The sequence below is a fragment of the Pecten maximus genome, chromosome 8 (assembly GCF_902652985.1).
Source record: "Pecten maximus chromosome 8, xPecMax1.1, whole genome shotgun sequence".
Classification (NCBI taxonomy): Eukaryota; Metazoa; Mollusca; class Bivalvia; order Pectinida; family Pectinidae; genus Pecten; species Pecten maximus.
Window position 1 is genome coordinate 18,116,709 of NC_047022.1, and position 26,733 is coordinate 18,143,441.

Genomic DNA, 26,733 nt, shown 5'->3' on the forward strand with positions numbered 1-26,733 from the left:
CACAAAAACACGCATAATTAACATTAACAATTTAATAACATTTTTTACAAAAAAAAAAAAAGAAAAAAAATTAATGAATTAATTTTCGATAACAGCAAAATTTTATCCATGATTTCCAATGATCATTATAATTATTGGTCAGGCACATGCATGCATACGTTATACACGAGCAAAAAAACGAACAACGTGCGATTGTAACTTGATGTAAAGAAATTTGACCGAAACAAAAATAATTTCAATCAAATCACTGGCCTGAACAAAATTTTAATTTAATAAATATAATAGTATGCCTTTTTCTACCGTTTTGTTCTGTGAACCTATACTCAATTTAGACCCGACTTGACTTATAAGCTCAATTTTGACATCACAGGGTGTGTTTGTCCGGACACTACAGCTGTCGTTCTTTCAAGTTACTTTTAGTCATTTCTTCAAACGTTGACTTCGCGAACAAACATATCACATCCCTGGATAAAGAGTTATATAAACGAATGCTAGATCTATAATTGAAGCTCGTAACTATCTCTTGCTAACATGTATCGCCCGCGAAAATTAACTGTAATAATTTTAGAGCGATTTCGCAGTTTTCTAACGAAGAAAGTGGTACCATGTAAGAAGTTATGACATCAAGAAAAACATGATTTTCTGAAAGTTTCTTATTTCATTTTCAATTAGCACCATTTAATATACACTGTAATACTCAACTGTTTTCTTATAACGGAAGAACGCAAACAGCTGTCCCAACAGATCTGGCTGTCGGGGTAAATGGAAAAATAAACATTAACCGAGAAAATAAACAAAACGAAAGGACACCTGTTACCAGAAATTCTAAAAATATATTCCTGGTCGGTGACGACATCATTTAAATGCAAGAATAAAAACGAGAGTAATTAGGTATTGAAATTTTTGGTACCAATGTTTTTAAAACATTACGGTAGTAATTGTCATTAACAAAGAGCAACATTTCATATATCATCATTTGTACTAAAGCACTATAAATGTATATTTTACATGGAAAATGCAAAGATTTTTATATACTGTAAACGTGAAAAAATGGCGCGTTCAAATTTCAGTGCATTGTGTATTTTAACAATAATAAATTGACACACTCATTAATTGCTATTGAAAATGTGTATACATGAATGCGTAATTAGCGCAATATCTTAGCAGAATGCTTCCAACGCAAAAAGGGCTAAAATAAGGATACCGCTAAAACATATACGTTAACAGCATATAACATTACAGTTACAGAGAAATGGACATGGTTAGTCATTCCACACACAATGTACAACATATCTGTATTATTATTTGGCATTCCAACGTGACAAATCAATTTCTACCTTCAATATTACAGATATAACGTGATGGATAAAGACCTATTCACGTACATCTTTATTCCAAATGTATGCATGACAAATTTTACAGTCAAGAATTTGAAACTATCCACCAAATTATTTGTTGGCAGATTTAACGTTACCCGGTACTACACGTTTACCAGTAAATCAGTGTAGAATAATGTTACAGACACTACACATGTATATTTACAAATATGTCAATCAATGTGACAAAAATAATCCCCTCCAACACATAATTGTAAATTTCATTCAGACATCAAATATACCAAGTTGCGAACAGAAATACCGGTACTATCCAGATTCAAACGTTAAGATGTATTGTCAAACACATTCTTACACATAGCGTCAGCAGGTCAGCATGAAGTCTATACGATATTGCTTAAGACTCTCACATGCCTACACACTAATCATTTCAAATGCATCTTATGACAAAATGCCCTTTATAAACTGTAACTTGCATTGATGGTGGTGAGAAATACAAAAAATGCATGAATAAGCTTGGACCAAATATAGCGTGTTGGAATGACATTTACTTTGGAACTCTAGATAATGCCTCATCATTTCCAAGATATTACAAAAGAAAGTCACATATTTACAAATACATATTCATACATCTTGAATACAACATGCATTCAATGTTTGAACCATCCCAACGCGCCGTCCCGGAATCAATTCAATCACTGATATTTCTTCACGATACTACCATTTTTAAAGGGTGCTCTTCTACTAATGAAATGAACACATCGTACAACCCTATGAATATATTTTACAGTGTCTTTATCTACACTTCATCGATAACTTGGAATCCTTGTGACGCCCACATTGGCTCACTGTTGGAAGTTCTTGAAGTATCAAGATCACTCGGTTCTGCCTGTTCGTTCGCCAATGTATCCAATGCATCATTTGTGTTTTCCATGGATGATTTGATTTGTTCATCCGACTCGTCATCTTCCTCCATTGCGGATGCATATTGTACAGTAGCTTCCTCCTCTGTGTCGATGGCCGACTCGTGCAAAGTGTTCTCATTAACTGATGATTCTGGTAAGGACTTGGCGTCTACCGATTCCTGGCTAACACTTTCAAAGTCCATTTCTACTAAACTCTCGTCTGCAGTCTCTACCCTCTTCTGATTCATCGTCTTGAGACAAGGGGGCATCGCTGACATCACTGAAATCATTTGCATTTTCTACTTTGTTTGATTCTATGTTTTCCCGCAGGCAGTTCTCATCGGTATCTTCTGTCACATCTTCCTGGTTGTCAACCATATTTTGATCAGCCTTACCAACAATATCAGGGCTGTCCGCAGCGGCCACCATTGAACTTATATCCATTTCCCCATCTGTTGTTACTGTTTGTGTTTGGACATCTCCATCTACGTTTTCAGTCTTCACGACATAGTCATCATATTGGTCGCCATATTCGTAATCCTGATTTTCTGTCTTCATCTCAAACTGGTTATCCAAGGAAATACCGAGGTTGCTTGCCACGGCGGTAAACCGATCGTCAGAGAGATTATCAAAATCGACAACGGATATGTTAGCTCCAAGCAACAGTTTTTCATATTCTGAAGCACCTAGTGACAATATGTCAACAAGCTTTATGGCCGGATCCAACTGCACGAGTGTCACAGAGTCTAATTGTAGAGTGTCATCGATCAAACAGCTACTACCAGATTCTCTAGATACTTCAACAGGTTTATCCGGATGGGCATACGCAACATGGGTCTTCACTTTCCCTTGTGTGTATTGTGAGAAATCGCAATAAGGACAACTAAACGGTCTTGTGGCAAGATGTTTCTCCATATGTGTGTTGAAGTCCTTGTCCCCAGCAGCTAGGTATGAGCAATACCCACACTTGAGACGAGACTCCAACTGCGTTCCGGCTGTCACCCATTTAAAGCCCCCATGTGATGCCAAGTGCTGCCGGTAGTGGTACAGGCTCTGACTTGAGTAGCTACATATGTGACATGAATACTGGATAACTCCCGTCTCCTCCTTAATGCTTCCTGTGAAACAAACAGAAAGTGCCATTAAAATTTAATAGACAGTTCCATCCGTTAAGTGACTGTCTCATTATGCATGCTGCTAATATCAAACAAATTAGGAATATCATTTCTGTATATAAGGGTCGAAAGTCCGTTAACTCCCAGGCGACTATTTCGCAATTTTTCTATGAAACGAAATCTCCCAATATCGATTCAAAGTTATTGGCTATTCGCCCGTTTATGTATAGTAAAACACACTGAATTGGTCCCAAGGTAATTAAATGTTGATAAATCAAAATGATCACTACATACATCCTACTTCCCCCCTGTTATTGGATACAGTTAAATAGGGTATAAACCGTACCGTGCACCTACTTTGGCACAATAAAAATGTAATGCATTACCGAAATAAGTCATATTTTTATATGTAATTCGCCATTTGCATTACCAGATCAAAACAGAACATTCTTAACCGAGCATTCATTTATCGGGTTCGACCAGTTGCACCGGTATGAATCTTCCGTACTCCTAATTGAACGTTGCGTACCAGCAGACCCAGCAGATCGCGTGCTGTGCTTCGGTTCATGAAACGTACTTGGATCAAAGATAGCGGACCTGCGACTCTTTATTCGTCATATAAATGTACTTTTTGAAATCGAGACGAGGAATCTTCATTTACGATAGAATTGTAATAAGTATATGTCACTGTAGGACGAAAACATCCCGGTATAGATTTAACATACTTTTAAGTTGAAACGAGAGAAAACGGCCGCCATCACGGGAACTCAATTGAGATTCAATTACCTTCAATCATATAGTACCGTAACTATTTGGTGCAACTGCTAAGACCTGATAAGGGAACACACAATACGATATTAATACCAAGATCAGGTCAAACAAATGCCCACTTTGCGTGCTATGAGCAGGACGGCATGGTTATATGATGCAACATAATTATGTGATCCACAGGAACTAATTATGCTTAAGTTTTTTTCCGAAATTTACGAAGTGCTTAAAGGGACATCACGGTAAAAACGTTGTTATTTTCATTGAATGTACGTGTTTTGTTCCTTTCCTGTTATGTTTCTGTGCTATCCCAATATTCAGAGTCGATCCCTATGTCCAGATTGACCACTCGATTTAGTTGGGAATCCCCCTCTAAATTAAGCGCGGAAATTATTTTTAAATCATCACGTGGCTGTTTTGAAATCGTGGTATTTTCAATTGTTAACACAAACACACGATAGCTTACAAGTCGAAATATTCCATCTGGGTTAGTTGGATAACGATATTATACAATGGTTTAAATGTTAATAACACGTTCTGTACATATTTCGGCGGAGATATTTATGTGTATATAAGTGAAAACACTGTACATATAGTATAGTGATAGTAGCGATGTACTGATACAGACAGTCTAAATATTACCGAATTTGTGTAAATTGTGTAAAAATCCAGCAATCAAGCAGAATAAGAGCAGCGTCCGTATTACTGCAGTCATTGTTTTCATGTTTGATCTGTTCCAATCTATTGTACTGCTTCCCCAGTGTAATTCTAGGATTGCCTTTGACCCATTTGCCCATTATTCTCTTTATTGCGGATCTGTTATTGTTTTCAACCGCAGTCGATTCACGTTGGAAGCCATTTTTGTTTTCAGGTGATTTAGTTTGTTGTGTGCATGCGTTTTATCGTGCATGTCACAAAATTTACATATCCAGACTATTGATCAACGAATTGTGATAACCTTTTTATAATTAATAATTGATGTTTTTTATGTACATATATCATCAAATTCGAATGGTTATTGTTCATAAGGTTATATTTTTTAAAGATATACCCAATAATGTGAAAAAATAATACAAAATAAAAATTGGTTTTCCGTGATGTCCCTTTAACAAACTACATATTAACATCAGGGCCATTGATAAGCCACGATGCATACTAACAACTGATCAAGTAAAATTACACTGGAGTAGATGTATAGTCGTGTGAAATGTCACTTGATATGCTGTCACTTGATATGCTATTTAGATGGCCCTTAAACAGAGCAGCACAATGAGTTATTGGTGCGCTAATAATATTGCCACAGAATACAATCTACGTATATAATCTTCAATAAACGCATACTTTAGTGGAAGGATTTTAACGCGAAAAGCGCTAAAATATTATTACCGCTAAAATAAGAATACTGCTAAATTAGGATTACCACTATAATAAGATTACCACTAAAATTAGATAACCAATTAAATGAGATTTACACTGAAATAATATTACCTTTACAGTTTATCAATGTCCAATGGATAGTCAGATAAAACAGAGACAATATTCAAGAATAATCCTGTTTGGTACCCTTAATGTCTAGACAGAACTCTGAAATGAATACTATTTATTTAATATTTTTTGTAATTTTCATTAACCTTGTAAATAAGTATTTTCCATACAAAACAACAGCATAAGGAATCCTAACAAAAACATACCACATACCTGTTGTGCTTCCTGCGTTCGACTCTTCCTCGACTTCGATGTCGCTCGAATGATCAATCCTCCGACGTTTCTCTGTGGGCTCTGATGAATATTCGGAAGTCACTGTTGAAGAAGCTGTCGAATTGGCGGATCCCCCCTTATTTTGCCTCTCATCAATAACATACACAGGTTTGCCAGGATGTTGCTTCCGGATGTGAGTCGTCACTCTACTCCTGTAATTAGAATGAGGAGGTACATGTCAGTAAGCTAACAAAATTAGACTTCTATAATCATCGTCAACTCAATCAAAGGTAGAATAACCGCAATTAAGGACGATCGAGAATACATGTTATGATGTGTGTCATTATTGTCGTATTAAAGCGTTGAACACCAGATACCACAAATAACCATAAATTCAATTAAAAGTAATGTAAAGGTTGGCGAGACTGTTTTGTTAAATGTATGATGAACGAAACTTACTATTGATAAATCTTAAATGTACTATCGATTGTAGACAATACAATGAAAGTTTGTTTCTACATCAGTTTGTCCTCATTAAGTATAACTTTATTTTTTACCTCATATAAATTTTAGCGCGTGGCTAAATTCAAACTGATTACCGCGGCGATGAATAGAGCGTACCAACATCTGTCGTAGAAAACAATGTACAGAAACTACAAATAATATGAAATTAGCACTTAGATAATGATACTGCTAAAATTATGTACGTTTTTACTTCCAATATGGTAAATAAAGATCGCTTGAATGGTAACATACCTTGGGTAGCCGTGATTAGGACAGTAAGGGCATCTGTAGATGGAGTTCATATGATGATAAACGTGGGATATCATCGTGTTCTGCATGAAGGTATTGTATGGACAAAGCAGACAGGTGAAGCCGGGCCTTCCAGCCTTGTTATTGAAGAATGGTTTGTACATCTTGCTCGGAATAAAATCTTCTACTGCAGCATTTTTCATGTTCGCTAAAGTTGGGAAGTTCTTTTTTATTACTTGAGTCGCGATTGTTTTGATGGGCGGCTTTGATAAACTTTCTTTCGCCAATCTTGCTGCATGAGACTTCTGATATGAGAGTTTGACAGGCGAATTTGAATCCAGTAACATCTCAATTTCCTGTTCCTGGGCTGCATTTCTCTTAAATAAAATCTTCATAGGTTTACCAATATGTTGTTTCTCAATGTGACGCCTTACACCATCGTTCTTTTTCGTTTGATAACCACAATGTCCACATTTGTATGGTTTGTACTCAAAATGACAGTAGAGGTGTTGACGGACAGACGATCGCTTTCCTATATAATCGCATTTGGCACACGTGTATCTTTCCGATGGTCTCTTCTCTTCATCAGGTATTCCTTTTTTGGTTCTCAAATAGAATTTTAACGGCATCTCTGGATGACTTTCCCATGTATGCTGTTGTATTTTCGACACAAACGCGGTTCTGAATATAGTACAATGTTTGCAAACCATGAGCATCCCTGTATGCTCCGATTCCATATGACTTTGAAATATTCTTGCATTCGAAGCTTTCAAGTTGCAAGCGGAACAAAACACAACCTGGGATTTCTCGCTGTTCTGTTTTGGAACATCTCCATTCTCCTTAGAAACAGTCTTTGTATTACTCACAATACTCGCCGTGCTGTTGCTGGTGTCGTCAAACTGAGAAATATCACCTTCTGACTTTGTGACATATCCTCCCACTTTGATTGGAATGTGGTATTTCCGTATCTTGGCTGTGTTTGGGCAAATTGTTATCTGTACATTCTTATTTAGATGCTTTTCAGTAAGGTGAAACTCAACTGCTTTTCTGTCAGTATTTTTCAATTTACATCCTGAACATCCATATAGTGTTTTGGTACATGTTCCTTTCTTCAAGTGTCTGTACGCATTAGAAACGGAATTACTTTTGTTACCACATTCCAAACATTTCCAGAAGTATCTTATTTCCACGCGTGCCTTCACATTCGTAGAAGTTTCCGAACCCGCATTGTCATCCCCTTCTGCAACATCACCCTCTTTGTCGTCAGCACTCGGTGATTCTAGTATCGGTGTTGTCTGAGCCGAAAAAGGTTTACGGCTATATTTCAGATCACTTGAAATCGGAGAGTACCACTGAGACGGCTCTAACCTTTTAACAAGGACTGGCTTCCCAATATGTCTTCTTCTCATATGTCTTTTCGTGTTGCATTCGTTGTTCGAGCGATAATCACAGTATGTGCATCCGAACGGACGAGCGTTACTATGCTTCTTTACATGCCGCATTAGTGCTCGTTTGATTGGATTGCTGAATCCACATTCTTTGCACATGTAACGGTTTCCTATTCGCTTTATCAAGATAGATAGGCTGGTGCTTGTTGGAATTGGCGATTTTAACTTCGAATATTGGCTTTCGGTGGTAGTAGTAGTGGTGGATGTTGGATTAAATAGAGGAGGTGCAGCTTGTTCCTGGTCTGCCCCTTCTGACTTTACACTTTTCCCACTAATGCTGTCAACGCTTTCTTTAGAATCCTGTTTCTTAAATGTAGGAATTGTGTATTTTCTCATTTTGGCTTCTCTTTTCAATGTCACAATTCTTGATGTTTCACTTCCCGGATGCTTTGTTTCTATGTGAAGCTTTACAGTTCCTGGTTCCAAATCCTTAAATTTGCACGAGGAGCAACCCAACATTGGCTGGGAACATTCCTTAGAAAAGTGTTTTTGTATAGACCAAATGCTTTTGAATTTGGTATCGCAGACAAGACATTTAAAAACGTGCCTATATTCGGGGGTGTTTTCTGTTTCAGCTGCGCCTTCAACTGGTGGTTGACCTTCAAGTGTTGCTGAAATCTGCTTTGGTTGAGGCGGTGGCTTTGGTACCTTTGGTACCGATTGGCTTGTAGAGCTTTTATCGGGTTTGAGGGTCAGCTGATTATCAAAATCCTCTGGAGGATCGTCCGCGGTAGGCTGACCTTGTTTCCCTGGATGATGCGTTCGAATATGTTTCAGGCAATCGTGTCTCCAGTGTGAGCGATATGGACAAAAAGGGCATCCGAATCTTCGAAATCCTGAATGAATTGTCAAGTGGTTAAACACAGTTGCTCGTGATGTACTTGTATAACTGCATACTTTGCATTTGTAAATATCCCCCATCCTCTGAATGTTTGGGTTGTCTTCTACCGGTGGTTTATACACAGGTGATTTCTGTAAAGGCTTAATAACAATACTAGGTTTGGGTTTGCTTGTTGTCGACTTTTTAGCGGTCGAAGCGGATTTCTTTTTCACAATATCATATGATGGCGATGTTTTGATCGTCAACGGAGGTACTTTCGTCTTAAACGGTGAACGGTAATTGATTTCAGAGGGCTGGAAATCATCCCCACTATCAACGTCTCTTCCATCTGTGTTGGCGTGACCACTATTGCTATCTTGCATTCTGACGAAGTATTCTTCCTCCTTGATACTATGAATAGCTTTGTTGATTTTACTTTCCAGGTCAGCAACATCCATCTGAACGTGTTGTATGGGCTTTCGATGTATCTTTTGTATATGGACAACCATGGAGGGAGATTCTAAAGTACCATGACTGCAGTATGCACATTTGTAGAAGGAAACATCCATGTGTTGGAGTATGTGCTTGTGGAGAACATAACGACCAGAAAATGTATCCTGACAAAGTTTACATGTGAATTCAGAATTTGATTCCTCTTGAATGAAGCAAGGTTTTAATTTCAAATGAAGCAGATCTCCTCCCAGGAAGTATAATGGTGTTTTCACTTTAGGTTTTTGCACCTCATCTTGAATCAGGCTACCATCTTCCGCTAATTTGGGTTTCTTATCCTCCATTTGAGGACTTGGTGTATGTTCGCTATCTGGGTCTGGAGATGGGGAATTTGGCTCATACGAGTGGGTTGTGGCGGTTTTCTTCCCAATAGCAACTTTTAGCAATTCCCTTTGCTCCTTTGGTTGCGCCTCATAAGAGGGAGACAAAACAGGATGGATCTTGATGTGCTTTAGTAAATCTATTCTTCTCGTAGTGGTGAATGAGCACTCTGTACATACTACAGGCGATTTGAAAACATTACCATTCGGAACAATGAACGTTTTCTGAATTCCCGGGTAAGGATGTTGAGAGTTTTTGTGACGAAGTAATTCCGCAGCATCATCACAACTGTATGGACAAATATCACAATGGTGGGAACAAATTGACATGTCAGAAACTTCGATGTCTTCAGGGTCGTCCATATCTTCTGGAGATTCTGGCCATTCCTGTCCATGTGGTGGAAAATATTCACCAGCCGCGGATATCACGTCCACCCTACGTTTCACGCGAATGATTTTCCCGGGATGTTTATCTTCGCAATGTCTGCTTACAAATGCTTTGTATGTTGATGAATACGCACAGTAATGACATTTGTATACCATGACCTCTAGATCTGCATCAAGTACATGCGATGCCATGTGAGCCTTCAGTGCTGGTAGACGTGAGCAGTATTTACCACAAAGCTTACAGCAAAACCTCTTCCTCGAACCAGGATTTACTGAAGCCAAGTCTTCTTCGTTTAGATTTTCACCGAATGTATTTCTAACCGTTGGTTTCTTTGGTTGAGGTTTCGGTACCGGAGATGAAGATGATGCATGGCATGATGGCTCTTGTGCCGTCGTCACACCATTCTCTTCATCATCATTATGCCCAAGTTCATGTTGTCTGAATACTTCTTGATCCCGCGTTCCAAACAAGCATTTGTTACAGAAGAAAGCGGAAACTGACACTTTCAAAACTTTGGTAATGAAATTAATTCCCTTCGTTATCTCGCAGTTATGTGATTTGTTCATATGTGTGCTGAGAAATTCTGTCACATTCGTTTTGAATGCGCATAAGGTACAGAAGAAAACTTTTACCTTGTGTTGACCCTCATGTAGATTCATGTGACATGATAACTTGCTAAGCTTGTCCATGGCTGCCGGACAGCAAGGACAAGAAAACCGACGTTTCCGTTCATCCTTGCCCCTTTTATGAAGAAAAAGATGCTTCCGCAGTAGTCCTCTTCCTGAAGCGAGATATGAACACTCAGAACAGCGAATTATCTCGGCACTTAAGGACTTTAACTTTGATTTGTTCAGCGCCATTACTTTCACTGCATCACGCATGTCACCTTCGGCGGCAATTTTCGTGAGAGAACCTTTTGCTTTCGACAATTTTGATTGTTGATCAAAATGGTCCGGTTGTTCATCATCTGCCTCTGTGTCATCACACGAGTTATTTTGATCTGGAGAATCTGCATATACGCCATGATCATCATCATTTGCGTCGTCCATATACACAGATGGCCAGGGCGAGACCTCGGTTGGTTTATCTGGAATCCCTGGAACAGGAACCGCAAACTCGTTGTTGTCTCTCTCTTGACATACAAGTTGGCTGGCAACAGTAATCTGTCGAGGTTTACCTGGATGTGCTTCAATGATATGTGCAATGATCGTCTTCCTGTTGCTATCTTTGGCCGTACAATGTGGGCACGTAACGAATTTAAGTATATTTGCCTGTATGTGAGTGATGAGGTCCTCGGCAGAGGGAAACATCATTTTACATGATCGGCATTTGAACTGCTTTGTATGTGGGTGAAACTTTGTCCAGTGATCCCGAAACAAATTTACGACATTAGTTCCGTAAAGACAAGCTGGATAACTGCACGTGTAAAGAATGAAAGACGATGCTTTTGAGTGAGTTAGCATGTGCCGCAAATGACAATCTTCTGTAAGACTTCTGTGTCCACAATGTGAACATTTATATTCTTCAGCATCCGAGTGCCAACACATTAAATGTTCCCTATACTCACCAGATGTAATACATGAGAAGCGACAATCGGTAAAGCCACACACATAGAAACTTCCATTACAAGAAAATTTAGGCGTATTCTCAGCACCTGTTGTCTTTTTCACCTTTTCAACTGAAGTGGTTCCTTTGTTCGCGTCAGTGACTTCTGTCATTTCTGTCGCACTTGGTGCTTCTATTGATGATCTACTTGAACTTGTCGTTATTGAAGGTGATTTTCTGCTATTTTCAATTGCAATGCCACGAGAAGCATTTTCACTTCTCTGGTCGGACGATGGCGAGTCGTCTTTACCGGTGTCATGGTTGTTGTACGTTTGATCAACAACATTTATCGATCCTTGCATTTTTTCAAATATATTTCCTGAGTCTTTCTTTTTCATTGTTGATGGTGAATTTCTATCTTCCTTTACTTCCTCTGATAACACAGACGGTTCTGATTCTTTCTCTGGATTTATATCTGCCTGTGATTTCGATGGTTCGCTCAAACTGTATGTTGATGCTATCTTTATTTGCAAACCACTATCTTCTTCACTATTTGTCGAGTTTTCCTGGCTATCCGACCCTTCCATTTGCGCGTCAGTGTTACTAATAGGTCGTTGGCTTTCAACATGATCGTCATCGTCAGACACAACCTCAATAACATTGTTGGATGTGTTATTCTCTTCAACATCAAAGGTAACTAACTTTTTCATTACTTCCGCAACGAGAGCACACTTTGCGACGTCATCGGCCGAATAGTCGTTTGGACAGTTTTTGCAGATTTGAGGCTGTCCGTGAAAATGCCTCCAAACATGTCGACTAAAACCGTCCTCTGTTTCAGTTTTCACTTTACAATACTTGCAGATATATGATGATCCTTCCTTTCGGAAAGAAATCCGACAACTATTTTGTGAACTTCCCTCCGTCAAATCAATGACAGTACCCAATTTCTCATCAGCGCTCAATTCTTTAGGATCTTCTTTTTGTGAAGGGGTGTTGCTTTTTCTCACTTCATTGTACTGTATGGATATACACTGGTTCTTCGAAGCAGAATTTGACTTTGACGAGTTCAATTGGGAAGAAACTGTATATTGGGGAGAAATTGTACTAGAAACGACAGCTTGTTGTTGAGATGTCAAAATCAGTTTCTGCTGCACGGTTGTCTGTGTTTGAATCATACTAGAATGAAGATTCTGATTGTCAATTAAAATATTTTGAGGATGAACCACCGGGGAAGTTGGCGTACTCGTCGTAGGTGGCAATACTATGAACTGTCGTGTGGAAGTTGTCGGACGCACATTATTTTGGTTCATTACAATCATTTGTTGTTGAGGTCTATTTAAAGAAGGGTTGTAGGCACCCTAAAATCGATACCAATCCAGGCGGTTTATTTGGCTGAACAACCGGTGGAGGGGGCTTCGGTGCCATCGTCACTGGAACAAGGATGAATGAGGAGACATTTAGCCCTCCTGTAGAAGTCTGGACACCTGGAAGTTGTGCGGAGGAAGTGGTGATGCAGGCCTTGGGCACTATTGGAGGACTACTCTGAATTGGAACTGGTTTAGCAGTACTACTACTCTGAATTGGAACTGGTTTAGCAGTACTACTACTCTGAATTGGAACTGGTTTAGCAGTAGTAGTAACTATCTCAGATGCAGTTTTCTCCGTCTTCTCTAATGGTTCTAACGGAAAAGAATCTTTCTTTGAAGGACTGGTTTTCATAAAGTTCTTTTGCTGAATAATCGCTGGTCGTTCAATTTTCTTCAGAAGAGACGTGTTTTGAACCTTTCCATGTGTATTTTGATCCTTTGTTGTAGATGCCATAGACATGTTCCAAACCTTTTTATCCAACATTCTTCCTGTGAATGAGAACTTAGAATCTTTGTGCAACATTCCTATTATGTGACTGATTTTTTTGGATCCTCGTAAACCACATTTCACCATCTCATCGCAATGTATGGTACTAACGTGATTTTCAATTGCAGATTTACTCTCAAATGTAGCAACACATTTCAAACAGATATAAGGCTGGGCAAGCAAATGAAAAGCTACATGTTCCTCGAAGTTCCGTACACTCTTTGTTGTATAAAGGCATGCTTCACATCCATAGCGGTCTGCTTTGTATTTGAAATTAATTTCTCCTTTCACAACTTTTCGTTTACTGCATATCACTGTATGAGAGTTCAACATAGCTTCCTGGTCAGTTGTAAAGGAGCAGCTTGTGCAACGCATCATTCCAATCTTTGACCACATAGCATTTGCATTTTCTGCAGACAATTTGACTTCATGCTTGTTTTTTGTTGGTTTTTCCATTTTATCAACACTATCCTTTTGCGTTTCTGAATCAACATTATTACCAGATAAAACATCAGAGGGTGCTACAACTGGGTCTTTTTCCTTTTTTTTTGCGTCAATATATCCCTTCGAATCTTCTGACTTGTTATCCATTTCCACAGTAGAGATATCTTGGGCTTTCTCCGAACCATTTTGTAATAGAGTACTTCCACTTACAGTACTACCCGAGTCTAACAATTGTTCAGGATTTTCTGAATCGCCAGAACTTGACATTTGCTTCTCCAACTCACGCAAACTATTTTCAAGTCTTTCAAAATAATCCAATCCGATATCTTTACTCACAACTTCAATGACTGGTGCAGACTTGGACTCCGGATCCTCATCTTTATTTTGTTCTTTGTCATTTGTATCCATTTTTTCTTCCGATATTTTGTTTGTATCGTTATTATCATACATTAAAGCCCCACTTTTAGCTGACATTTTTTCATCAATTTCTGTCTTCTCTACATTATCTTCATCGTCATCTGCCAACTGATTCACTTCTCCAAAGTCAATAACAAGATTTGTTTCTCCATCATCACACTCTGATATGCTTCTTGGTTCAGATATCAAAATTCTTTCGTTTGGTTTGGTTGTACTAGAGACATTACGATTTTCCTCTTGACTTTGATCCTTTTGTAATGAAGCAGCAGAAATAGTCAGGGAATGTACAACATTTAACTCTTTTGCTGGTTGTGAGCGGTCTGCTCCTTCAGTAGTACTTTGCGAAACTCCATCTGTTACGTCCGATATAGGTGATCCGTCAACTTCATCCTGCTTTGAATCCATATTCACATCTTCACTTATGGATGGATCAGAAAGAAGAACAGGGTCAGACACATCCATTTTTCAGCCCCTGAAAAAACAAAATGTACTAAGTGTGAGAAAAGTTGCTATTTTTCAAGTAATTTTTACTTTATATAGCAAATTTACCTATTTTTTTGTCCAGGCTACACAAATCATTGCAGTGAAAGATTTATTTGTCTCTCTTAATATTGTTTCCATAATATAAACACTTGGTGATTAAATTGATCAATATGCTACTCTGTTCTTATTTTTGACGATGTAATGAAATATGACTTAACCTACATAACAAGAATATCATTGAAAAAAGGTTACCGTTGAAGTTGACATTACTTTACAATTTGAAGTTTTTTCTTCTTTTTTTTCTTATAATTTCAACAGAATTGAACAATCAACAGGCACGGGGATAACAAATTATAAGCCAGAACATTTCGTTTAGAGTTTTTAAGAAATGCAGAATATCTGCTAATATAAATACCATATCACATTATAAGCCTACAACACTTGGTCAGTCTTTATTTTAAAACTGAGATAAAGAGATCAACTATATATGTCTAATTCAAATGGTTTAAATTTGACTACATGATTGGAGGGCGAGGGGGCAGTTCTGAACAAATGAAAATTACTGCATTTAATTTGGTACTATTGGACTAAGATTTTGCAGTCTCAAAATTTGACTATATAGCTGGGAATAAACATGTTCTGACCAATTGTAATATAACTGCATTTACTTCAATACTGTATGACATAAAGTATTTACTTCGATACTGTATGACAGTATTTACTTTGATACTGTATGACATATTATTTACTTTGATACTGTATGACAAATTATTTACTTCGATACTGTATGACAGTAAATATTTACTTTGATACTGTATGACAGTAAATATTTACTTTGATACTGTATGACATAGTATTTACTGCATTTAATTTGATTCCGTTGGACTTAGATTTTGCAGTCTCAAAATTTGGCTATATAGTTGGGAATAAACAAGTTCTGACCAATTGTAAGATAACTGCATTTACTTCGATACTGTATAACATATTATTTACTTTGATAATGTATGACATATTGTTTACTTCGATACTGTATGACATAGGTTTCGCAAACTTATCTTATATGTCTTGGTTAAAAAAAATCAACTTTTTCTCTTTAATTTCTATTGTGGTGTCTGGAGACTTAATGTTTTATAGACATATCATATTCAATAGTTTAATCATTGAATTTGGAGGTATAAATGTCAATAAATTTAGTATCAAGTAATATCACAAATTTTAGTAGGCGATGTCAGAAGTTCAATGCAAGTGAATCCATGGCACAAATATGAAGCACCTATACACAAAGTAAGATGATCCAGTGACAAGCTGTGCAGGAGATGACACCCAAAATTTTTTTATCTTTGATCAATATACATGTAGTTCAAAGGTCGAAATGTAGGTCAAAGTGACATTTCATTACAGGACACGCCACATCACCTAGGATATCATGCCCCAAGTATGATAATCCAGTGACTAGCAGGGCAGGAGATAAAGCTAGGATAACCTTTGTCTTGATGTAGGTCAAAGGTCAAAATATAGGTTAGAGTGACCTAGTTTTGGTACATGACACACTGTTTCATCTAGGTGAACTCTTGTCCCAAGCATGAAGATGAAGTGACAAGTAGTGCGGGATATAAAGCCAGGACAAACTTTGTTTTTGATGTAGGTCATAGGTCAAAATGTAGGTTAGAGTGACAAACTGTCTACACTTCTTCCAAGTATTATGGAGATGGAGATTTGAAGAGCCCACTATCTGTTGATCCTAAAAAGTTATAATCTCCTCTTGGAATAATGATGGGAAACAATGCATGTTACAAGAACTCCATTTTTTGGTAAAATACATAGCTTTAATAAATGACTTATCTGATTTGAATTTGCAAATAGACTGTGAATTATCCTCTTGCTATAGCTATTTAAATTGAAGGAGGATCCCAGAGGGCACCTGTTGGCTATTTCTTTTGTTTCCCTTAGCAGACTACAAATGTAATGGGAACAACCAGTGACCAAAGGAAACTCACTAAGTCTAAGAAATTAATCCTTCTAGTACATGTAATTCTAAAGAAATACTACTTAAGATAACAATCTTCTACTATTTAAATCCAAGATGGCCACTCATTAGCCACAGCCATTTCTTTTCTAATCAGTTGGAAAAATCAATATGCACAACTAGGGGCCAACAGGAATTACAAGTGCAATCAATGATTGCGAAAGCTCACCGGCGGCAGCAATCACACTATGCATTCATTTTTTATGCATGTACAAGCATGTAATTTTGAAATTGTATGTCACATAATATTGCTCCTAGACCTCTAATGGATGTATAAACCAAATAAGAAGGGTGTGGACTTATAAGCTTTCCAAAACTTACCCCCAAAATATTTAAAGAGGGTTTTTGTGCCAAAAAAATAAGTCCACTAAATGGTAAAATGCCAATTTCTTTGGCATGATTTTGATATAACATCACTCCTGGACATCTAATGAATGCATAAACCAAATTAGAAGGTGTGAGAGCATAATTTTGGAATTACCCCAAAAACTTTAAAGTGGATTTTGGTGCTAAAAAAGTTAAGTTAACAAAATGGTAAAATGTGAAAAAATCCCAATTTTTTTCTGCATGATTTTGCCATAACATTACTCCTAGACCTCTAATAAATGTATAAACCAAATTAGAAGGGTGTGAGGTGGATACTTTTGGACTAAGAAGCTTTCCAAAGACTGACCCCAAAAACTTTAAAGTTTTGGGGAGGGACGCCGACGCGGGGCGACAGCATTAGCTCTCGGTTACTCGTAACCGGTGAGCTAAATATATGAGAGATGAAAATGATTCCGGAAAAAGTATTTGAGAAATAATGTTAACAATCTTCAACTTTCAAAATTGTTGTCTGTCTGCCATATTGTTTTTGGATCAGTCTCAATATTCAGTATGCTTAAATAGAGACTAAGGGTAGTAACTGTTTTATGAATAGCCTACTCCAGTATATTGACTGTGGGTTATCTGCTTTGTAATGAATTTTGAGTCCAAGTACAGGCACATTATCTTGAGAATCCTTTTAATGTACTTCTAGATCTTAATTGTGAAATATATTTACTTTCTGTGTCCTTGAACAGGTAAATGTACCTTTCATATTTCTGATGCAAACAGCAATGTCTGCGCCTGGTACAACACCAGTTACTACACTAAATACTCCACACTACAGGAGGTACAATATGCTAACTGCTAACACATGAAGTCTTCCACATGGTATTATTAAAGGAAGAGACAAAATTGTACTGCACAGTATAATGTTGTTAGCTATACTGAAGAACATGCCTTCGGCAGGATATCAGCTTGGGTTATTCAATCGAGAGTGACTGGGAGCTGTCCGATTGTTGGGAATAATGTATACACAGTATGTAGTTTCCATTGTAAAATATGTTGGTTTGTTTAGGTACAGGTGCTGTGAGACAAATTTAGATGTATATAATAATATGCTTGATAATTTGATTTGTATGCTTTTACCATTTGTCTATAACTGAAATTAATTACCTTAATTTTGACAGTTATTGTATGGCCAACAGTTTTCATGGCTTTTGGAAAACATTTTGTCAGATAGCCTGCTTTATCAGATAGCAGACAGATTGACATTTTTCGTGTTTTAATTGTATAGCCTGTATAGCCATTTCCTGGATCATGTACGAAAAGGGACAACCAAGAGGACACAACATATGAAAGAGAAAGAACTTTCTGACAACAGCAATAACAATATTGAAATGCAAAACAAGAGGCCCATGGGCCTTAACGGTCACCTGAGATTTGAAATATTCAGTTCATTTAATTGACCCTATTTGGCCTCGCCCATCAGCCCCTAGGGGACAGTCAGGGCCAACATGTGTATACCATCAAACTGCCATCACAAGCTGATAATGTTAACCAAATTAGAATGAATTCCAATAGAAATAAACCAAAGAAAAGTCAAAAATTTGATTTCACTATATAAGCTATAGTTAAGTTTACCCCCTCCCCAGGGGCAAACGTGAGACCCCTGGGTCATGAAATTTTGCAGTTTTGGTAAAACACCTTAAGACCCTTCCATCTATGAAGAGTGCTTGATTCCACAATATCTGAGAGTAGAGAAGAAGATTTTTAAAGTTTTAGTCAATTTGACCCTTTTTAGCCCCACCCCTCAGGCCCCTGGGGCGTGGGGACCACATAATTTACAATTTTGGTTGACATTTAGCAATAGAAGCTTCCTGCCAAATTTCATTGAATTTGGTTTAGGTGTTTTGGAGAAGAAGTCCAAAATGTAAATTGTTTACGGATGCACGACGCAGGACGACGGACAAAAGGCGATTAGAATAGGTCACTTAAGACTATGTCTCAGGTGACCTAAAAAGTAAAAATTGCTCCATGACTGTCTGCCCTTTTGTTTTTTAATCTCAAAAATGTCTCAAAAATCAGTATAGATTCACAACTGAAGACCAAGGGTAATGTAAGAAGTATATGTGAAATACTACGTGTATGAAGAACTTTCCGAGAAATAGCGATAACAAACTTTCACTGTCAAAAGTAAAATTGTTAACGAACAGCTGATGGAGGGGGATCTGACCACCTGATGATAGTGGGCTGAAACTAATGAAAGATTCATATTGAGGTGTCTAGCCATTATTTAAATAGTCCCATACCTGTGGTTCATACACTTTAAGCCATCAAATTCAATGACTATATATCAGAACTTTTTGTCCTTTTATCAGGGACAGTAAGGAAATTTCGATGAAATTTAAGAAGTTATGCAACCGCTAGAGTACAGAGTCTGAAAGTCTTCTTTCTTACCTAACTAACAATGAGTCATACAATTGTAAACACTAAATATCGATTACATTCAACAAAAGCGACAAAAGCTCACCATTTCATAGCAACACATTGTGGGGAATATTATATTTTAAGAAAATGGAATTGTCCTCACAGAAAACCTTTGACACCGAAAACTTCACCATAAACATGGCACTTTTCAAAAAACATTTCTACCAAATTTCAAGGCATAACAATGGATTCAAAATATTTCAAGGCAAGGACTGAAATTTATGGACTTTTCAAATCTGATGGAACCATGTATGAAATTTCATTTACTTAGTTAACAGCCTATTTTTTGTTGCAAAGCTTGAATTTCAAGTGATATTATATTGAGAAAGCCAGAGGCTTACTGAAACACTTGTGTGACAGGATATTGGCTATTCTGTATAGAAGTAGGCACTTCTTTCAGAATGGCAACCTTCAGTGCTAAAGATAAATGTAGAAGGTTGTCTTAGTTGGTGTTTGGTGTGTTAATTCTATAACAGTAAAAAAATTACTACTAGAATATTACAAAATTGCATTCTTCTTACCTGTGTGACTACGATTTAGAACTTAATTCTTTCTTACAAAAAAATTGTTTTTAACTCTCACCTTCACTTTTTAGTGCCAATCTCTCAGACATAATTACATTTGACATACTGTTTGTAGGTATGCATGGGCTTGTGAATACCAATTCAAGGTGTGTTTGTTTCTTCGAAAGTGATAACTCCCTGTCACTTAAGTTGCATGTGCTGAACAAGCCTCAGATTAATCTATAGATATAAGATTTTTTTTTACTTACAATCTGGACTGCCTTCAGCCTTTACCCAGTTACCAGCAGCAGGACCAATTCAAGTCAGCCTTCATCTGTAAAATATGATGAAATTTCAGTTATTATTTTTAGGGCTGTTATGAGTACCAGAACACAGGTCAGGTTGATGCGAAACCAGGTTCACCAAGCAAATTCATGGGATTCATAGTTTGGAGATTTTTAGAAAATGTTTGGGAGAGTTATTTAGCAGCAAACATTTAGTCTCTCATAAATCATGGGATGATCACTCTGTTACTAAGTTTGATGATAATCAGATAATTTTTGTGGGAGTTATCACATGGAAACAGCAGACAATTTTTCATTAATCAAGGGGCCATAACCCTGTCAAATAATGTTCACTGAAAGTGCCAATCGCACTTGGCCTATCCCTTACGGCATTTATACTTCAAGTTTGTAGAATATCTAAACATTTCCATTTACTTCACAGAAACAGCAGAAAATGACTTTTTAGTTAATCATGGGGACATAACTCTGTCAAATAAAGTCAGACAAAAGTGGCAAAACTTGGTGGAGGCTGTAGCAGGTTGGGTTTTAATTGTAAATACTGTACATAGTTGTATGGTCGCCTTCTAGCTTCCGGCTAGGGGGAATTTCCCTTTAGCTCAGTCGGTAGAGCGGCGGACCAGTAAGCCGAGGGTCGCGGGTTCGATCCCGGCTGGCTGCACACTACTACTCCTTGAACTTTTACATTGGTGCCGCAGACCACTCCAAGTGAAAGCAAGAGGCTTCCATGGGAGAGAGAACCTGGGTTGGTGTGTTCGGGGGCGAACACGTTTGAAGGAGGGAGTAGTGTAGCAGGCCGGGTTTTAATTGTAGATACTGTACATAGTTGTAATGGTCGCCTTCTAGCTTCCGGCTAGGGGGAATTTCCCTTTAGCTCAGTCGGTAGAGCGGCGGACCAGTAAGCCGAGGGTCGCGGGTTCAATCCCGGCTGGCTGCACACTACTACTCCTTGAACTTTTACAAGTCTTTAAACCTTGTTACCAGGTCTGAAGAAAATTAGATGACATTTATTGCAGTTGAAACAAAGCCTGACAGACAGACTGACAAACCTTAATCAATAACACCCGTTCTGGTGAAAGTTGGGGATGAAAAATGTGTACCCAGATACCCGTCAAAATAGAAACACCAAGAGATCCTCTTGTGTCAAAGGTCAAAAAGGGTAAAATTACAATGTCCCAGTCTTATTTATTTTCACTCACCAGTGACAAGATTTGTAAATTCTCTTTGCAGATAATCAAATGCAACTTGCCAACAATTACATGTTATGATTTTGACTTCTCATGACAGTATTTCAGTCAGAATATTCGTTCACTTCTATAGCGTACTTGATAGCTTTTCCCGATCACAGTCAATAATGACACGTCAGATGTGATAGGCTCATGCATTTAAGACATCATTATGTAAATCTTTTGAACTGTTAAAATGAAGTATAGTTTTACACATACATAATTTGATTTAAGGGCCATTCTTTCGTTCGGACAGCAGAAAAGTGTAAAATTTCTATTGATAAATGCTTTTTGTGCCTATCAGTTATGAAAGTAACACTGAAATGTATAGAAAAATGACGATGTGTACACAAATACCGTCTATCTTTGCGGTATTAATTAATAGTTCCGGTCGAATTGATAATTTCAATGATTTAATACTTGAAGTATACGTACTTTGGTTTCCCTTGAGAGTAAAACTGTCGCATTTATTCGAAGATTATAACATTTATTACTTGGTGAAAAATACATATTTCCCATTAAGTTTCATTTCAGCGACATACACTTTATTCAAACGAAGGAATGTCCCAGTAAAGCAAGTAAAAAGGATTTTTATCACCAACAAAGTACAGTTAGAAAAAGTTGATTTATCACTTCTCTTGTTATAATAAAGAGGGGTTGCACTGTACATGGTCGAATTATAGATCGGGTACATAGGTACTGTTTAGGTATTAAAACTTGGGTATCCAGGGCCCGAATTCTATACCCCTGACACCCCTAATTAATTTATCTAGAGGTAACAGCCATTCGCTTGGTGTGAAAACCAGTACATTACAAGTTATTTATTTCAAGCTACCATTTGTAACTTACTATAAACGTTTACTTTAAAACAATTGTGAAAAGTGTACACACATACAAAGTCTGGCAATAATAGATCATGCAAAAATAACAGCCCTTAAAAAAAGTATGCACTATTACATGTAACTAAGGGCCATAACTATATATATTGGACGGGAAAAAAGAGAAGAGCCTATTTCAGTATGTGTCAAATCATCTTATTTGTTTTCAATTTTTTATTGTTCAACATTTATCGCTTTAAAAAGTAATGAAAGTAAACATCCCTGTAATAATTCTAAACTTTAACAATTTTTACAGGGTACATTTTTTTTTAAAAAGCATACAAGATATTACATTTAAAGCAATACATGTATCCTATTGGTCCCTGCTAAAAATAGTAACTGTGACCTTGAACTTGACCCAAAAAACCTTAATTTCGAGATTTTATGGTCCTTTATCATTTGAAGTTTGATGAAAATTCCTCCAGGATTGAAGCTTCTAGCTCTGGTAGAGAGTTGACAAACTTTCGTGTTTTGTACATATGTACAAGACATTGGGGAAAACCTATAGTGCCCCTGGTTTCACTGATAGGGGACTAATAAAACCTTGCATGGTGCGAAGATATCTATAGAAGTATACAATATACTATACATTTGTGGAAGAACCAGGAAAAGCACATTCCTGTGGAGTGCCTTAAAAGGAATCGAACCCAGGTCTCTTGTGTGATAAACCATGGGTCTACCTCCTGAGCCAAAGAAGCTTGTTCCATCAGCTGAGCCCATGACAAGAGACCACACTGTCCCTCTCCTTTTACACATTGATCCTAGGTACAGTACTGCCTTAAGTCGTTAAGTGCCTCGTAACAACAGCCGGTAAACATTGTTCAAACAAATACACCTACTAATCCTAAGGAATCAAACATGCAAACACCTAGCTGCCAATCACTTCACCGATCATGACAGGGTCTCAAAATAAAATACTAAAATCACACAGTGAAACATGTATGGGAGACTGACAGAATCTCTCAGTGTGATGTAGACAGAGAAATCTCAAGATCGGGATAAGATTTTTATCATTATATATTATCATTATTATTTTAGCAGTGCCTAAGAGTTATTTGGTGTACTAGTGTCATGTCACATGACTGACATTTTGGCATTTTTCTATTATAAATTAGACCTCGAGACTGTACATTGCTAGTTTTATTTCCTTTTTTCTTCTATGTTTTCTTTTGTACCATCTTGAAAGAATTCTCATACCATGAATGCATGGTTACATTTAACGCAATGAATTCTGCAATAGAGAAATAGATACTGTCTGGAAAGGGGAAAAAAATCTTAAATTTCATAGTGGACTGAAATTCAACCCTACAACAGCTGCAGAAAACACTGTATTTATTCTGCCATGGGAGGCTATTGTTATGACCATCATGTTAAGTACAGCTTGGAAATGTGCTCCTTAGTCAGAATATGATGTAGACTTTTAGACAGCAGGCATTTGATACCGCATTAGTTTCCTCTGTTACAACACACATGGAATCACAGACCTTATTGCTTTCTGAGAACAGGCCGACTTTTAAAAGACCAATCCATTTGCTGAGTGAGGCTCTCTATAGGGCAGAACCTGATCAATCCAGTGATAGTAAAATCCTTCTAGCACGTTAGACAAGGAAATCAATATTAACTGTTTTCTTCCTCTTTGTACAACATTTTAACAGACTACACTACACGGTCAACAAATCCATTGTTTCCCTTTTCTGTCTCTATACGACTTCCATTCATAAATGTCAAACTTACTGTGGACTAGAAAATACTAAGAGGTTTATGCAGTCATACATGTTCATCTCTTCACTTGAGTTATTTTGGTTTTATAAATATTTGATAAATCAGACAAAATACTTGCTGTAACCACCAATTCCTCACAAATTAATCTTTTTTTTTTTATTTTTTTTTGGACAAGTTGAAGTATCTAGCCTCACCCAAAGTCTCACAAAAATGTCTGTTCCCTTTGGAAATAGTCAATACTTTAGCTTTCTGGAGGGAAAATTAACACCTTGGTATACTCTACAGTAAACTATACCTTAGGCTAAGCATCACAAGCATGTCTGTTCCTCTTGGAAATAGTTAATACTAGTACTGTGGATCTCCTCTGGAGGGAAAAGTTACCAAATATACTCTATCATCACCAGCTACAGTAAACTATACCTTAGGCTAAGCATCACAAGCATGTCTGTTCCTCTTGGAAATAGTTAATACTGTGGATCTCCCCTCGAAGGAAAAGTAGCCCCTTGGTATACTCTACACTTAACAGTAAACCACACCTTAGGCTAAGCATCACAAGCATGCCTGTTCCTCTTGGAAATAGTTAATACTGTGGATCTACTCTGGAGGGAAAAGTAGCCCCTTGGTATACTTTACACTTAACAGTAAACTATAACTTAGGCTAAGGCTCACAAGCATGTCTGCTCCTCTTGGATATACATGTAGACAATACTGTGGATCTCCTCTGGAGGGAAAAATATCACATTCATATACTCTACCTCATAAGCAATAAGTAAAGATGACCAGACAACATCCGCAGGAAGATCTTCAACTGGTTTAATGGTCAACATGTTTTGGCATACTAGGTATGCCGTCCTCAGAGGGTTAGGACGGCATACCTAGTATGCCGAAACATGTTAACCATTAAACCAGTTGAAGATCTTCCTGCGGATGTTGTCTGGTCATCTTTATTTATTGTGTATACACTTTTTATGTACCGGACTCGTGTATTCCATTTGGAATCCATCCTAGGGAGACTACCGGACGTATAGAACTATCTACACCGGACGTTGGATCTCATTTTCTTTGTATTGTCTACCTAATAAGGTACAGGGCCATTGCCAGACAATGTCGGTTTTCTCCAGGTACTCAAGTTTCCTCCCACAAACCACTCATACCATCCACCATTTTCTATTAAATGTGGTATTCCTCATTTGATCTCCCAGTGAGTCCATTGTATCTATAGCCATCCATGTGGGAACGGTGCGGGTTTTTTTTTTAGTGGAAATGGACCTCAGACTCAAAATTTAGAAATATTGCAGTGTTTTTGACATTTTGGTAATTAATGGTGGGCATGTACAAAGCAAGCATAAAGCGGTCAATAGATCTCTCCTTTATAGCAATCCTAAATCATTTGACCTCATGATAAAATAGTACCAACATACATAGACACTTGAAATCATGAAATCTGGTACACTAAATGCTCGACCTTTTAGTTCATTTGACGGAAACCGAAAGTTAACCTACTTCGGGAAAAAAATCTGGATGGGAAATTAATACTGAAATGGGGAAGAATTGAGGACAAAATATCAGCCTCTGATCAGGAGATTGGCCTAGATAGGTCCCTGAACCTGCAGGTCTATTCCAGCTATAGTGAAACACATTACTTCCCTATACTTTGTCAAGTATTTCCTCAGAGTGGGAGATACAGCACTTACAAGTTAAAAACAAAATCTCTTTATCACTTCTCTTCACACACAACCAAGTTCACATTAATAGAAAAGTAAATTGACCTGAGCTGGGATTCAGATGGGCAGAGTATGTGTATAAGCCATTTACCACTGTTTTAGAATTCTAATGGGCCATTTTGCTCTTTGTCTGTGCAAGACTCTCAAATTTCTATGGGCCATTATGAATTTGTATGTGCCCATGGCCCATAGCCCGTCCTTCCTAAACATTAGCTGCCCTAGTTAATTTTAACCAAATAATTTTCAGGTCAGAGAGGCCCCAACAATGTGACCGTCTCTGGCCTGGAGCTTAACCCAAGAATCACATTTATATTTACTTACTACTTATGCACCAAATATTAATTACAACACATACATTTTATTTCATGAAATTAAAGTGAACTTTTTGAACCCCTACTGCACATATGTGTATCATAATTTACCATCAGGTGAATTTTAGGAAGTTTGACCTTTGGTAAAGGCTTTATATGATGTAGTTTTTTTTTTTACAGTATACTTCCAAATCTATTTAAAGTTAGTGACTTCAAATTTGACCTTGGTAATTTTTAACCACTACGCACACTGTCACATCACCGAGTGTAACATTATGTGATGTGCCAAAAAGTTTGACAGAACAGGGATTGACACCAATGTGACCAGACGCTCTGTTGTTGTTGTTTGTGTCTGTCAGGTCAAGGGAATTATTATTCAAGTCATATTTCCAGTTCCAGCTTTTATTGGTCTTCTCTCAATATTGGACACGCATGACAATCTACTC

The 26,733-nt window shown here is 37.5% G+C and overlaps 1 protein-coding gene across 1 annotated transcript in view; it reads right to left on the bottom strand.

Annotated features, from left to right (window-relative positions):
• Nucleotides 1–17: 17 nt before the first annotated feature.
• Nucleotides 18–26,733, bottom strand: part of LOC117332661 — a 37,819-nt gene continuing 11,103 nt past the window's right edge. Inside the window, 5 exon segments of the mRNA XM_033891654.1 lie at nt 18–3,357; nt 5,821–6,032; nt 6,577–12,938; nt 12,940–14,791; nt 20,394–20,458. Of these exon segments, the coding sequence (XP_033747545.1) occupies nt 2,432–3,357; nt 5,821–6,032; nt 6,577–12,938; nt 12,940–14,781 (9,342 nt within the window). The 5' untranslated portion in view covers nt 14,782–14,791; nt 20,394–20,458 and the 3' untranslated portion in view covers nt 18–2,431.